Here is a 15,560-nt window from a genome sequence, read left to right on the forward strand (position 1 = left end):
CGAGTGAGACCATCTGCATCTACTACTACTGCCGTAAATTCTTTCTTTCCTCTGACCCACGCAGCATCTACAAATGCCGCATGTTCTCTGTCGTGTTCTATCTCTTGCAGGAGAGCTTTGGCCCTTGGCTTTCGTCTTTCCAAGTTGTCCACCGGGTGCATATTTCTGGGGAAAGGAGTCGTCTTGATTATCTCTCTTATGCTATCTTTTAGTTCTACTGTGCCTTCATCTGAAATTTTGGATTCCGTTGGGCACCATCCTACCTCTTTTAGTATTGCTCTACCTGGCCTTGTTCCAGAGAGCCTCTCTCTGTGGGCAATTTGCTGAGCTTCAATTATCTCGGCTATTGTGTTGTGGAGCGCCAGTTTCATTAATTTCTTATCCGGCGTGTTAATCGGTAACCCCACTGTTGTTTTGACTAGCCTTTTAATTAATCTGTTCAACTTGTTTAGCTCTGTCTGTGTCCAACTGATCATCCCAGCTACATATGAGAAGTGACACAAGGCGAAAGCGTGGACCAGTCTCATGGCGCTCTCCTCTCCCAGCCCTCTGTGCCTGTTAGTGATTCTCCTTAGCAGTCTTATTACCTCCACAGTCTTGTTTGTGAAATGTCGTATTGTTCTTCCATTTGCCCCGTTCGCCTCCAGGAATAACCCTAAGACTCTGATGGATTCCACTTGCTTAATAAATTCGCCTGCCTTCGTGGTTAGTACTAACCTGGGTTCTTCGTCGGGAACGTATCCCCTCGATTTTCTACCCCGTCTTCTGTTCTTGAGTACAAGGAGTTCAGACTTATTAGCAGAGCATTTGAGTCCCATGTCTTCTAAAATAGACTCTACCTCATAAATGCTCTTCAGAAGTCTGCTTTCCGCATGTCCCATACTTCATTCAGTGGTCCATATAGTCACATCGTCTGCATAAATGGTAAAGTGAATGCCTTCTATCCCTTTTAGTCCCTTTGCCACTTTTAACATGGCAAGGTTGAAATGCATAGGTGACAAGCCCGACCCTTGTGGCGTCCCTCTGTCACCGAGATCCATCTTCTTTGATTTAATATCCCCGAATCTAAGGTGAGCTGAACGATTGCCAAGAAAGGTTTTGACCACTTCATAGAGTTTTCTCCCCAATCCCAGTTCGGAAATCACTTCAAGTATTGCTCTATGCTTAATTCTGTCAAAAGCTTTTTCGACATCCAACCTCAAGAGAGCTCAAGTGCTTTTTGGTTTAGCTAATAGCAGTTGATGTTTGATTAACAACATGGCATCTTGTGTGGACAAGCCTGATCTGAAACCAATCAGATTGTACGGTAGAGTGTCATTGTCCTCCACATATTTCATTAACCTGTTCAATATGACATGCTCCATTGTCTTCCCTAGACATGATGTTAACGAAATTGGCCTCAGATTATCCAAGTTGAGTTGCTTGCCCGGCTTTGGTATTAAGATAGTTCTGGCCGTCCTCCATTCTTCTGGATATACCCCATCTTTCCATAGGTCATTAATGTGTGTGATCAGATATTTTATTGATTCGTCGTCCAAATTCTTAAGCAATCTGTTAGAGATGCCATCCGGGCCAGCTGCTGACCTACTATTCAGATCATACAGTGCCGTGCGTACCTCACTTTCGGTGAATTCCTGATCCATATATTTGCATTCTACCACTAAGTAATCGGGATAACTCACATACTGATCTTCTTTCCTGAGAGGCAAGTATTTAGTAGCCAGTCGCTCCATTATGCTCTCTGGGCTTGCAGTCTGACTTTCCTGGTGTACCAGTTTCGCCACTGCCGTACGTCTATTCGATTTAGTGCCTTTTTCGTTGAGCAGATGCCTGAGCAGACTCCAATCGCCTCCACGTTTTATCCTTCCGTCTACACATTTACACACCTCATCCCATTTTTGTTTCTGCAAATATCGTGCGTGTTCCTCTATATTCTTATTGAGCTGAGCAATTCGTTTTCTAAGTCTCCTGTATAAGCGTTGTGATTTCCATCTTTGTAAAATCCATTGCTTTGCTTCGATCAAATGCGCCAATCTACTATCAATTTGTTCGGCCTCTTCCTCTGTCTCTATAGCCTTAGTTGCTGCATTCAAGTCGTTCCTAAGCTGAGCCACCCACTCTTGTTGTCTGATGCGCCCCTTTCTATATTTGTCTGCTGTCTTTTCTGATTTTTCTAAAGTGATCCCAGTCTATGTAAGTGAAATGCTTTACCTCCCCCCCCCCCCGTCGTTTCCACCATTATGTGTATTATATAATGGTCGCTTCCTAGGTCCGTACCAGAGTTGATCCAGTCTGCCCTGGGTAAGTTATAAGTGAAGGATAAATCCGGGGTAGTGTCCCTACACGTGGAACTGCCACACCTGGTAGGAAAGGCTGGGTCCGTGATAAGAGAAAGGCCTAAATCCGTGGCGAGATGCCAGATTCCTTCCCCTTTCTTACTACTCCAGCGGTAACCCCAAGATTGGTGTGGGGCGTTGAAGTCCCCTCCTGTTGTGAGTGGCGCAGTTTTGGCTACCCTCATGGCCTTATTAAAAATTGCTCTGAAGCTCTGGCTCATCTCTCTGGGACTGCTATATATGTTGAGGCAGAACAAGCTTTGCGCTTTACCTCTGTGCCTTTTTAGGACCATTTCTATCAATATGTATTCAATTTTACTCACCCCTAATTTTAGATCGTGCTCTATGTAGGGAATTTTCTTGTCAATTAGGGTGGCAATTCCTCTGCCTGGTTCTTTGCCTTTGCAGACCGAGTTGAAGCCGGACAGCCCGATCTCCTCCGCTAGAGTTTCCTGCAACATTATTAATTTCGGCCTATTTTCAACCGTTTTGATTATCTGTGCTAGTGACGCTCTTTTTTGCTGAAATCCTCTGCAGTTCCACTGCCACACACTAAGTCTATTTCTGTTATCCATTATTATTGTCGTTACCCCCTGACTTGCTACCCCCTGTCACTGTTCGCTTGACTGTACCACCTACCGCTCCTGGGGGTGTTCTAGCGCTTTCGGCTTCCAAGGGCATATATTCTTCATCCTCCCCTTGGGCCTCTAGCTTTTTCAACCTTTTCTCGGCTATTAACTTCCACTTCCACGTTTTATCCACCTTAACATTAACGCTGTCTACCATGTCTTTTAGGTCCCTAATCGCATTCCTAATCTCCTCCAGAACCGAGCACATCGATTCTGCCTCCGGAACTACAGCTCTCTTTTTGGGCGCCGGTGTGTCTTCTTCCTGGCTGTTACTTCTACACACCGACTTAGCTATTGCCACACTGCCGCTTTCTGTCGTCAAGCCCTTTTTCATTTCCTGAATCTGCTGCTTAAGTTCTTCATTTGCTTTCTTTAGTGATATAACCTCTCTGATGAGCTGTTCTACTCTAGCATCATTGCTTTGTTCCTGCGAGGCTAGCGCACCTGTGACTTTCACAGTACATTTGACTTTCTCGACCCAGGTCGCTCCTGGCTCCTTTTTTTTTGTTTGTCTTCAGCTCCTGCTCCTCGAAACGCACCTGCGCCTCCCGAGACCTGGAACGGTTTCTTCCCCTCGATGTTGAGCGCTGTCTTGATCTTGATGTGCTTCTAGAGCGTGACCGCCTTCCGGCCCCTGGAAGGGTTTCCTTTGTCGGTTGGGCCGACTCCATCTCGGTCTCCACTTTGGAGCGTTGTCTTCTTCTTCCTCTTACTACATATGATGAGAAGCCAACAAACACTGACACCAAGGACAACATAGGGGAAATTACTTGTGTTTATTAAATGAAAATAAGGAAACGATAAATTAATGGAAATTAAAGTGGATGAAAAAACAGCTTGCCGCAGGTGGGAACCGAACCCACAACCTTCGCATTTCGCGTGCGATGCTCTACCAATTGAGCTACCGCGGCGCTGTTTCCCCATTCACTTTCTTGGGTATTTATGTGTCCTAGTAGAACCCTGGGAGTGTTAGCCAGCGCCATCACTCGCATACCTTGGCAGCGGACGTGGAACGTCCTTCTTGCCGCAGGCGTCACGAGAACGTGATCTCTTTGGGTGAAGGCAACTGGTCAATAAACCCACACATGCTACCTGAAGGCATCAATGTTGCCGGATTCGACAATGTTGACGGTATAAATACCCAAGAAAGTGGATGGGGAAACAGCGCCGCGGTAGCTCAATTGGTAGAGCATCGCACGCGAAATGCGAAGGTTGTGGGTTCGGTTCCCACCTGCGGCAAGCTGTTTTTTCATCCACTTTAATTTCCATTAATTTATCGTTTCCTTATTTTCATTTAATAAACACAAGTAATTTCCCCTATGTTGTCCTTGGTGTCAGTGTTTGTTGGCTTCTCATGATATGACTAATAAAAATCGGGACCCTCGGTTAACCCCCTCTCTTCTCGTTTATTACATAACGAGGGTGTCGAATCCGGCAACATTGATGCCTTCAGGTAGCATGTGTGGGTTTATTGACCAGTTGCCTTCACCCAAAAAGATCACGTTCTCGTGACGCCTGCGGCAAGAAGGACGTTCCACGTCCGCCGCCAAGGTATGCGAGTGATGGCGCTGGCTAACACTCCCAGGGTTCTACTAGGACACATAAATACCCAAGAAAGTGGATGGGGAAACAGCGCCGCGGTAGCTCAATTGGTAGAGCATCGCACGCGAAATGCGAAGGTTGTGGGTTCGGTTCCCACCTGCGGCAAGCTGTTTTTTCATCCACTTTAATTTCCATTAATTTATCGTTTCCTTATTTTCATTTAATAAACACAAGTAATTTCCCCTATGTTGTCCTTGGGGTCAGTGTTTGTTGGCTTCTCATGATATGACTAATAAAAATCGGGACCCTCGGTTAACCCCCTCTCTTCTCGTTTCTTACTACATATGGTATTTGGTACCGCTGCTTGCGAGCCCTGTCACCTGTGGGGTGATCTTCACCGCAGAACTTGCATTTGGGAGAGCAGATATGAGCCTCCCCTGGGTCTTGCATACCACATCCCCTGCGCTGCACAACATCAGGTGTTGGACAAACGTCTGATCTGTGTCCGATTCTACCGCATGCGTAACATACGTCAAATTGCTTCCTGTACAGATAGCACCTCACGAGGGTTGACCCACGAAGTTGGGTACCCTGAATCCCTCGAAAAGCGCAATAACCGAGCCCGTAGCTTTGATGCGTTGTGCAGCCAACGCCGTTGGGTTGTATTCATGCACAATCTTTTTCGTGATCACACTCTGACTGTCATTGAGGTTCACTCTTCTAATAACCCCCTTGCACGTAGAGTGGGGGGCTGTTTCATAAGCGCTCACTTCATATTCTGCCTCCATGATCGTAATGGACTCTCACTAGACGTAGATGATTTCAGTGAGCGCCTCAAGAAAAATAGTTTACGCAAGGAATTCGCAACAACAGTAAATATGTGCTTCGTCCAGGAAAGCTCATTGGTTCTCCATAGGCCTAAATATTTGTACTCTCTTTGCGTGCTTCACAACTGATCAACAGCACGTCTTTATTTTCTGCTAATGAGAAAGCTACATGCAACGTCAGCCGTATGGTGCTGCAGCTTTGTTAGCTCTGATATAACTCAGTTTTAGCGTTTGGCTGTGCTGACATTTCTTTTATGAAAAACGTCTAATGTTTACTATTTCTCTGCGCGCTCATGTTCCTAATACATGCCGAAAAACAAAGTGAAAAAAAAAGAAAGCTGCGCCTGTTCTTTGCAAGGCTCGTTGTCTAACTTATCTGTAATGTCTTGCGTCTCAGAATTGCACAAGCCAGGGTTAGGCTCACTTGTAACGGTCTGCTCCTCTAACTGCCACCGTAGCATCCGAGTGCGCGGACACGCTGTCGCTGGACGAGGCTGCTTGCCGCAGCGTCTGTTGGTCCGGAGGCAAGGGTGCCTCCCTCGCAGCCCTAAGGATGCTCGCCAAGCAAGGGCTACAGGTGGGTACACCAAAGCTAGCTCATCGTGTTGTCTCACTCAGTGTTGCGCATGCGCGATGAGCCTGGTGGCGATGAAGAGGACGAAGGAAGCTCACGCGTTCCGGCGCGGGAATAAAATGGTTATGAATGTTATATAAAATCCAAAACTTCCACCTTGCTCTTATTCTTCATTATGTTAGTAGGCTTGAATGCCAACCATAAACGTTAAAATCAGGTATGCTTTGCATGACAACATTTATCACCACCAATCCAATTTGCTATGGAATAGCAGCATGGATGTGTATTTTAAAACGTTAGCCTAGCTTATGCCTTTGTACGCGTAAAGGAAAGGCAGTGTACAAACTTCACGTGCGGCCTGGAGCACGCGACGAAGTTCGAAAAAAAGCTAACATGCGAAGCGATGCTCAAGGCTTCCCTTCTCGTTTCTTAATGAAAGGCACTGTGACGAATCACTCTTGTGCTCTTTTCGTCGAATAACTTCTAGCAGAACGCATCTCACGATGAATGCCGATGAAGATGCGATTAGCATTGAAAAAATGTAACAACACACCGTACTGTCCAGTTCTTCACATCTGTGTTGCTTACCTCGTTTCACTGTAGCTCAACTCTTCTCGTTTAGTTCACAATCTGGTTCCATTCTGTATATTTCACTTCTCTCTTCCATATCAGCTGCTTCTGATGACGAATTTTTCACTTTTCTCTGTCTTGCTTCCGTTACTGACGTCTTTCCTCTTTCTGCCCAGACTTATTCACCTCTTGCCTCTTGTTATTGTCTTTCCGTGAACCTACCCAGTGGCTGGTTCCCATTCCGCAGTATTTGCCCAGAATGTTCACACACCTAGCTCCACATGCCCCAGTTGCGCATACTCAATGACTCAAGTTGCCTATGCCCAAGTTCATTTTTTCGGGTGCACACGCAGTGCCTCAAGTTGACAGGAAGGAGCTTGGATGCTGCCATACCGAAAACTGCGTGAAGTTACTGAAGAATAGTAGTTGCATTGAAAACAATTTTATATTACCTCAACGTAAGCTGTAATCTAACACAAATTGTTATTTGGTGGAGCACCTGTTGTGTCACCATTTCCCAACTAAAGGCAAGCAGCCTTTTTCTCAAGTCTCCCTATTCTCTCGATGACGCACTCTAAACAAGTTTTTCGTCTTATAGGGCTTATGCTGTTATACGAAATTGATTGTCACCAATGATGTGCGCATATCGCTTGTTTAACATTTTGGGTCCCAAATTTCCTATCCGGAATGCTATGTAAGAGACGCGCATGTTGTTCCTTACGAGAAAGTTAATGGCACATTGGTAAGCGAGAAGAAATATGCCCAACAGCAGCGCAGGTGGAGACGCTGCATGATATTTCTGCACCAGTGCTCCGTCACTTCAAGGAATTTGACAGGGTTTTCAAGGGGCTAGTTAACTCTTGGCCAATGCGATATATAGGATAAATCAGATTCAAAAGTAAGCAGATAGTCTACATGATAATTTTAAATCGGGTTTCAACATTGAAGCGGTCTAAGTATCAAAGAACAAAGTGAAATTTGGAACGTCAGGTTGTTCTCGTCGGTGCCGTGCTTCAGACTCAAAATTCAAACAACGTTTCTATTTTCATCTTCCGCATCGTAACTCCACACTTTCCCATTTGTACAACGCTAAGAAAGTATTGCAAGAAGTCTGCAACTCTCAAAATACTTTAGTGTCCCTTTGATGGGCAACGTGCCTTGCCATTGCGTTCGACCCCGTTTTACATGCTTAGGAGCTGCCCTGAGGCTTTTATTCTGACACAGTGCCTCACGCTGCTTCCTCTCAACCCTTCCCTTCCCAACATGTGTCTCGGGCTCCTTCTCTCTATACGCTCAAGTACCGAGACAAGCTGGGACAACATCAACAGTCCCAAGAACGACCTCCTGAAACCGAACAATATGTAAAAGAAATAGCGAATGACTTTGAGCTTAATTGATTTTACTGCGCCATGGAACCTTAGTCCAGGACTTGTCGGATGAACTCTACCAGGCCCTTCGGTGGAAACTCTGTTTTAACCGTGGCCTTCCTCGTTGCTTCATCTCTCATATTCGGCAACATTTTTCACTTGTTAGAAAGCTAGAAAATATTTTCACATGACGAAACTAGTACAATATCAACGACTCCAGTACAGTACCATATTGTATAAACGGAACTCAATTTTCCAAAGTAATGCATGTTGTTGGGCTAGTCGGTTCATAGATTAAGCACAATTTTAAACTGAGCTAAGAAGCACTCTGCGCTCTGTGTGCGTCTGTGTTTCTGTTCAAGTCTTGTCTTCTTCGCGCCGTTTAATATTTTGGTTAGTCAATTTTGCAGTTTTATGTTTAGCGAACGAACCGTCTAATGCATTGATCAGTGCGCTTAGGTGAATGCAACGTTTTACCCAAATTAACAAATATTCTGAGGGCAATACGAGTAAAAGTTGAAGAATCTGTGCATATGCCGAGTTTCAGTTCGGACGGACTCCGCTGACCTGCATTAAGGTTTCCGTTGCAATGACAGAACAGAAAAGACGTTTAGCGGTCCCGGTACGTACTGAATATGTAATAAACGCGTGTGAAGCCAAAGTTCTGGTTGTTTTGCATAAATGTAATAATATTCGTGTAAGTATTTCAATTATTTTCTATATAGAGAAGGTGTTGATCGCGCAAAGTTATTGTCGTGTCTCACCGACTTTGTTAAATCCACATTTTACTGTAGTACAGATGGCTAGTGTTTGGAAAAGTGGGTGTTGCACTTCCATTCCTACTCCAATAGCCTTGTGACGCCCTCAACTTCCATAGCCTTCCCCTTTGACCCAGTTACAAATAACGCTGTAGCGTTTTCTGAACCTAAATATTACAGATGAACGTTCCTGAGGGCTTTGTGATCACTACGACTGCCTATGAAAAATTCTCAAGGCATCCGGACGTCCAGGCGGCTGTTCGAAGTCTCTCGAGCATCACAAGGTAAATGAGACGCCATAGTACCTGTTCTCGCGATGGAATGAACGACACACGTCACAAGTGCATGGCAAAGCATTTTGAAAGCGCAGCAAATTTCGTTTGCTTCGCTGTGAGTAGTTATCACGGCAGTATCAGCAAATCCACATGCCCATAGTCTCACAAGCATATCACCCGCAGGGTATGTCTGTACAGACTAGCTATGCTTGTACTTTCATGCTTGCCTCCCGACGCGATTTTAAAGCACACATGACCCGCTGACTGTCTTCAATTTACATTTGATGGATGCAGGACACTGACTTTCTTAAATTTTCGTTATATCACCTCGGCTCCCTTCCGCGTACCTCGGCGTCTGCCCTATGTAACAACAGCGCGCATCGAGCATTTTCCGTTTAATATAACACGTTATAAATGGTAATGCCGCCATGTGTTCATTTCATCAGTATACTGTTCATTTTTTTGATGCACAGTACAAAATGATGGTCTTACAGGCTAGAAACGACCTTAAATTACCTCACTTTACCCCCCCCCCCTCCGCAGCTTCACGGAGTCGCAGTCTATCGAGGCCTGCAACAAGTGAGTCAAGACAGTGCAATTGAATGTGTCCGTGCGTCACATGGCGCCTCCATCCGATAGGGCGGTGCGAGTGCTGGAGTCTGTCCCCTTGCCGGAAGATGTGCAGGCTGCCATCGGAAGTGCCTACTGCATGGTCTTCGGCGAAGCAACACCTGACATTCGCGTCGCCGTTAGATCATCGGCTGTCGGCAAGTACAGTGCCGAGTGCAGGGCTATCTCCGCTGCTCGAGCGTGTAGTGAAAATAGCTTACGCCGTTGATATTACCATTGTGTGTTCCTTGATGCGCCACGGCTTAAAGGTCTGAAGAACGTATAAGAGATTTAATTATTCATTTTTATATCCTCAAGGCACCGAGGCAATACAGAGCGAAGCGGACTAGTGAAATACAATATATGCAGAAAATGTTAGGAAAAAGCATGGTACACGGCAGTCTTAAAGTTTTCTTCTGAGATGGAAGCTATAGAGACGAAAAGGTGGTTCAAGTCGACCATTTTCTAGCAGGATACAAAAGTGGCTGAACAGGCTCGGGCGGCAGGATGGCCATTCCACTTAGAAGGAATTGTAGGAAGTGCGTCGGAGATGTGTTTTTCGCAAAATAAAGTAATTTTCGAAACGTTGTTACACTGGTAGATTCTATAAGAAATGCCAGAGGGGGGGAAGGGGGGGGTGCTTGAGAACACATATAATGCGCTGAGAGGTCAGGTCCCTCTAAATTTATTTTCAATTTCGTGACACTTACCATTTCTTCTTATTGTTTTATTTATATATTTATTTGTTTATTTATTCATTTATTATATGATACCCTCAAGGTCCGAAGGCATTACAGAGGGGAGTGGAAAAACTGGACGAATAACAATGAAATATGGAAAAAAAACAATGTAGCGTATTAGTAGTTCCTAATTATACAATATTTTGTAATATCTTGCCTAATGTTTCGAAGTACGACAGATAATGTTAACAAAAGAGCACCTTCATAATTTCTGTTAGTACAGTGTTAATCAGTGTCGTCCTTAGTCGTTTGAAAGTACGGCAAGTAAATGAAATAACAAGTTATTAATTCCTAATTATATGATGCTAGCTAATGCCTTGCGAAAAAGTTTGTTGTCGACAATAGATACAATTTCACAGGGAACGCGGCATCCACTGCAGGGATGATCTGGGAAAAAAAGATTGACTCAAAGTGTTAGTGTTGCCTCTTTAAGTCTGACCTTATGGCGATGATCGATGCGGCTCGACAGGTAATGAGGCTGAGAAATGAAGTTACTGTGAAGAGAGGAATGGTAATAAAATTTGTGAAACAGTGTCAAACGTGCTATTGTTCTACGAGATGCAAGTGATGGAAGAGATAGATTGGCCTTCATTGATGTTACGCTAGCGGTACGGTTGTAATTTGAGAATATGAATCGGACTGAATTATTTTGGACAAGCTCCAGAGCAGAAATAACGTTTTTTATTGTTTGTTTCGCGGATTATCTCCGTGTAAGGGGCAGAGGTAAAGGCAAAATCTCTGACAGAGGCTCTGCGCCCCTACAGTTCAAGGCGGCATGACATATCATTCACATGCATATTTGCCAAGCATATCTTTAACCCACAGCACACAGCAACAAAAAATTCAATTATTCAGAACGCACGTCTCCAAAGCATCACTTTTGCTTGAACGTGCTAGATTTTGAAAAAGCAGAAGGTACATAAGCAATGTGTATTATATAACAATAAAATTGGCTTACATCAGAAGTCAACAAAGAAAAGAAAACCATAGAATCACTGGCCCGAAAATAAATAGCATATACAGTAAATAGATCAGTACATAGAAACATTTAAAAAAAAATGAAGATTTAGACTGATGTAAAATGTGGATGCCGAAACAATGGCAAATATAATTTACAAGCGCTAAGAAATATCTGTAACATAACTGAGGTTACATGTGTTATGAGGGATGAGCACAAGTTACTCAAAATGAAAATGGAATGTCAGTGCCCACTAATATGTTTTTACACTCATTTTTGAAGTTGTGGGTGGATTGTGTGTATTGTACGTTAAAGTGATCACTGTTTATTATATTAATCGTTTAATTATTGAATGTTTGCCTTCGGTAACTAGTTCTTGTGGCGGGCTTTAGATGGTGTGGTCTACGTATTGGGTATGAGGTGCAACTGTCAACAGGTATTGTGTGCAGCCTATTTTTATAAATCCACTGGAGTAGTTTGAAATAATAAACTTGATCTGCTTTAAGCATTCTATGTTTAATGAACAGCGGTTTTGTTCGGAGTCCTCGTTTGTCACCCACATAGTTTTCACACATTCTCAATATTTTCTTTTGTACAATGATTAGTTTGTTGTAGTTTGAAGCTGTCGTAGTTCCCCATACTAAACTGGCGTAGCTGAGTTTTGAATAGAAAAATGAGTAGTATAATGTTTGTTTCAACCACGGGGGTAGTATATTTTGTATTTTATACATGCAGCCAGTAACTCGAGATAGCTCACTTTTTAATTTGTTAACGTGAGTATTCCATGTAAGGTCCTCTGTAAACCATACGCCCAAGAACTTTTGCTCTGTAACTTGTTCCAGTAACGTATCCTCAAAGTTATATATCCTCAAATTATGTATTTGGTTATGCATGTGTTTAAACTGAGCCGGATGTTTTTAAGCCACCTGGAGAGGTGTAAGAGGTAACTGTTAGCTGATGATTCTATAACCTCTTTTGTAGTGCCAGTGAAGAAGATATTAGTGTTGTCAGCATACATTATCATTTCGGGGGAGTTTGGTATGGACGTTATATATTTATGTATACAAGAAATAAGAGGGGTCCTAAGATTGATCTTTGAGAATGCCATATTCGACTTTCAATTTTTTTGATACCAGATTGTCGACGCATACATACTGATACCGAATTGAGAGGTATGATGTAATTAAACTCTGTGATACACTTCGAACACCATATGCAGCAAGCTTCTTAAGAGGGATATCGTGTTGCACTGTGTCGAATGCCTTTTTCAAATCCAAGAAAACCCCCAGAGTGAGCAGCTTTTTCTCAATATTTTGAATTATTTTGTCCTTTATGTTTATTAAAGCTAGTTCTGCAAACTTATCCTTCTGAAAGCCATACTGCGACTTCGTACTTATTTGATGTTTATGAAAAAAAGACGTAAGCATATCATTAATAATACGCTCAAATATCTTGGAAAGCACCGGCAAAACAGATATCGGCCTGTAGTTGGTAAGCTTTTTCTCGTCGCCACGTTTGTGGGGTGACATTAGCTATCTTTAATTCATCTGGGAACCCACCACGTGTAAGCATCTCGTTTATTATATCGGTTAATACAGGACTAATAAGATGAACGATATACTTGACAGGTAAGGCCTTTATTTCGTCTTCTCCGCCTGAAGCTTTGTTTTCTAGGGCCATGATAATTGTTTCAATTTCAGGAGGGGTCGCTGGTGTAAGCATAATAGAATCAACCTGCCCTGTAGTCATAAAACTATCCGCTTCTCACTCTTGTCCACTATATACTCTGTGCTTACAAAGTGATGATACAGGTCCCACACAGCTGCAGCGTATTCTAATTTAGGACGCAATAATGACTGGTAAAGTAATGATTTTAAGGATGGTGGTACTTTGTAAAACCTGTGGCGTAAGTAACCGAGCGTGCTATTACCTTCACTTATTGTGTACTCAGTGAGGAGGTTCCAGGTTACTTTTGCTGTTACATGAACTCCTAAGTATTTGTACGAGTTAACTGGTTCTAGAAGAATTTTATTTAGATAGTAAGTAGGAAAAGTACTGGGGGGGGGGGGGGTATTCCTTTGCACGCGCATAATTTTACATTTATTAATATTAAGTTCCATTAGCCAAGTGTTACACCAATCAATCACATAGTCCAACTCAGACTGAAGAGAATTAGTGTCGTCGTTAGTAATTATTTCACGATATATCACGCCATCGTCCGCAAACAAGTGAATGTGACATGTCAATGAAGAAGGTAGGTCATTGATATAAATCAGGAAAAGTAGGGGCCCTTGTACTGATTCCTGAGGCACACAAGAACGAACTTCAGTCAATGATGAATCATGATTATTCGCAGTAACAAATTGATAACGGTTAGTAAGAGAACACTCAATCCATTTCAGCAGGTTACTGTCAAGCTTTAAAAGACAGCTTGAATAGCAGCAGTTTGTGGCAAACCTTGTCGAACGGTTTGCTAAAGTCTAAAAATACACAGTCGGCGCAGGAAGCACGATCTAAAATACAGTGTAATCTATCAGTGAAAGATATTAGTTGAGTTTCCCATGAGAATGCTTTGTGAAAACCATGTTGAGCTGAGGGGAAAAATGAGTTCCTGTCAAGAAAGTTAACGAGATTAGTAAATATCGCGTGTTCAAGAAGTTTGCAACACGTTCTGGTAAGCTAAACGGTGCGGTAATCCAGGGGTGAGCTTTTGTTACCCGATTTGTGCAACGGAACCACTGTCCCTATTTTCCATTGAGCAGGCAGAGTACAAGTGTTTACTGATTGTGGGAAAATTTTAGCAAGTATTACAGAACTTAATGTGTTGGTGCTTTTCAAGGAAGGAAGAAGTGGAGAAGGAAAGGCTGGGAGGTTAACCAGTTTAGCTTAACCGGTTTGCTACCCTACACATGGGAGCGGAATGGGGGGATGAAAGATGGGTAGGAGAGAGAGAGAGAGCACATAACAGCACGCACATAATCAGTTACAGTCCGTCACTCTTGCGCGGTACGTGATATCACTGTCACAGCGGCTTGTCCAAGTCCGTCTTTTTCAAAAACTGAAGTAGTCCCTTCGTCGCCTTCAGCTGCGATGTCTTCTGTCGGCAATATGGGAAAATAGTTACAACTGACAATGGTCTTGTCAAGGTGCGCTAGAACGGACGCCAGGGACTGTCTCTGAACATTATATTCAGGACAGTGGCACATAATGTGTTTTAGCTTCTCATCGCAAAGACAGACACTGCAAAAAGCGTTGTCGGCCATTCCAATGCGAAATGAGTAAGATTTCGTGAAGGCCACCCTAGCCATAAGCGATAAAGCAGAGTGGCTTCTCTTCGGCGGAGTCCAGTTGGCATACAGAGATGCATCAAAGATGGCAGGTCGTATTGGCGATTGCTCCGGTTCGTCTGGCTGCTTGGTGTGCACCATAGAGACAGTGTGTTCTCCTGTGCAAGCACTCGAAGTCTGCTGGCTGCGTCGGACCGTGAAAGTGGTACGGCTGGTCGCAGCAAAGCTTGCTGCTTTCAGCTTCTTTGTATTCGTCGTGGGTAATTTAAAAAAATTGTTTGCAGTGTGCCATGTTGGCGGACATAGTGCGTGCGTGAGCCGCTCAGCTCAGGAACGAGTGTTGGAGTGCTTTATGGAGGCGCTTTTTATTTGCTATAGAAGGCTGGAAATGAGGTTATGGTAAAGGAGGTAGCACAGAAAGCCGAGGGGGAGGCTTCGAAGCATGGTCTAGTATACTGAGTTGAGCGAGCTAATAAATGAACCATTGGGCTTTTCTAGCCGCCAACAGGCGCCAGCGCGGCGGCGGCGCCAGGCAGACCTCCCCCCCGTACCCCTCTCCCCACCCTACAACAGAGCTCCCTAGAACAGAGAGAACGTGGGTGCTCTTCGGCGCGAATCGTTGCGTCGGGGCTGGGGGAGGCGCTGCCGTGGCCACAGTTACGTGGGCACTCCTGCTTCGGCTGGCTTCCCGAACCAATGCTTTAAAAATTGTATTCTCTCTCTCTCTTTCTCTGTATGGAGGGAGACGGCGCGCAGTTCATCGCGTACAACTGTGTGCTGCACAGATCGGCAGACCTTCGCCGACAGAGTTTCGGGGGGAGTATGCCGCCGCCGTAGTTCCACACGACGGACACCGACGGCATAGAGCCGCGGTTAGGCGAATAATGGAGACAATCAGTCTATAAGGACAGAATTGTAGTCGGCGCGTTGCTTATGAATGTACCGTGCCTGTAATTAGCCATAGTATTTTAAAAAATAGTTCTTTAATGTTAAATTCGAGGCTCTGACTTACGGATATATGAACGTGGGCTGGTTGGTTCTTCGGCATATTTTCACAAAAAACAGCGCGTAGAAGAAAAAGCACTGCA

General features: G+C 44.0%; 1 protein-coding gene and 3 non-coding genes across 4 annotated transcripts in view; 3 read left to right on the forward strand and 1 right to left on the reverse strand.

The window, feature by feature from the left end:
- The window catches only part of LOC126524714 (rifampicin phosphotransferase-like), a 197,403-nt gene that overhangs the window by 60,960 nt on the left and 120,883 nt on the right, over positions 1-15,560 (forward strand). The window contains exons 12-15 of the mRNA XM_055067252.2: positions 5,793-5,911; positions 8,784-8,887; positions 9,422-9,457; positions 9,518-9,645. Coding sequence (XP_054923227.2) covers positions 5,793-5,911; positions 8,784-8,887; positions 9,422-9,457; positions 9,518-9,645 — 387 coding nt within the window. The remainder of the gene's footprint in view (positions 1-5,792; positions 5,912-8,783; positions 8,888-9,421; positions 9,458-9,517; positions 9,646-15,560) is intronic.
- On the reverse strand, positions 3,804-3,876 carry TRNAS-CGA (transfer RNA serine (anticodon CGA)). Its single transcript has one exon. It is a non-coding gene; the product is annotated as a tRNA-Ser (tRNA).
- Positions 4,132-4,204, forward strand: TRNAS-CGA (transfer RNA serine (anticodon CGA)). Its single transcript has one exon. It is a non-coding gene; the product is annotated as a tRNA-Ser (tRNA).
- On the forward strand, positions 4,600-4,672 carry TRNAS-CGA (transfer RNA serine (anticodon CGA)). The gene has a single exon. It is a non-coding gene; the product is annotated as a tRNA-Ser (tRNA).

This window comes from Dermacentor andersoni, chromosome 3, assembly GCF_023375885.2.
Source record: "Dermacentor andersoni chromosome 3, qqDerAnde1_hic_scaffold, whole genome shotgun sequence".
Taxonomy (NCBI): Eukaryota; Metazoa; Arthropoda; class Arachnida; order Ixodida; family Ixodidae; genus Dermacentor; species Dermacentor andersoni.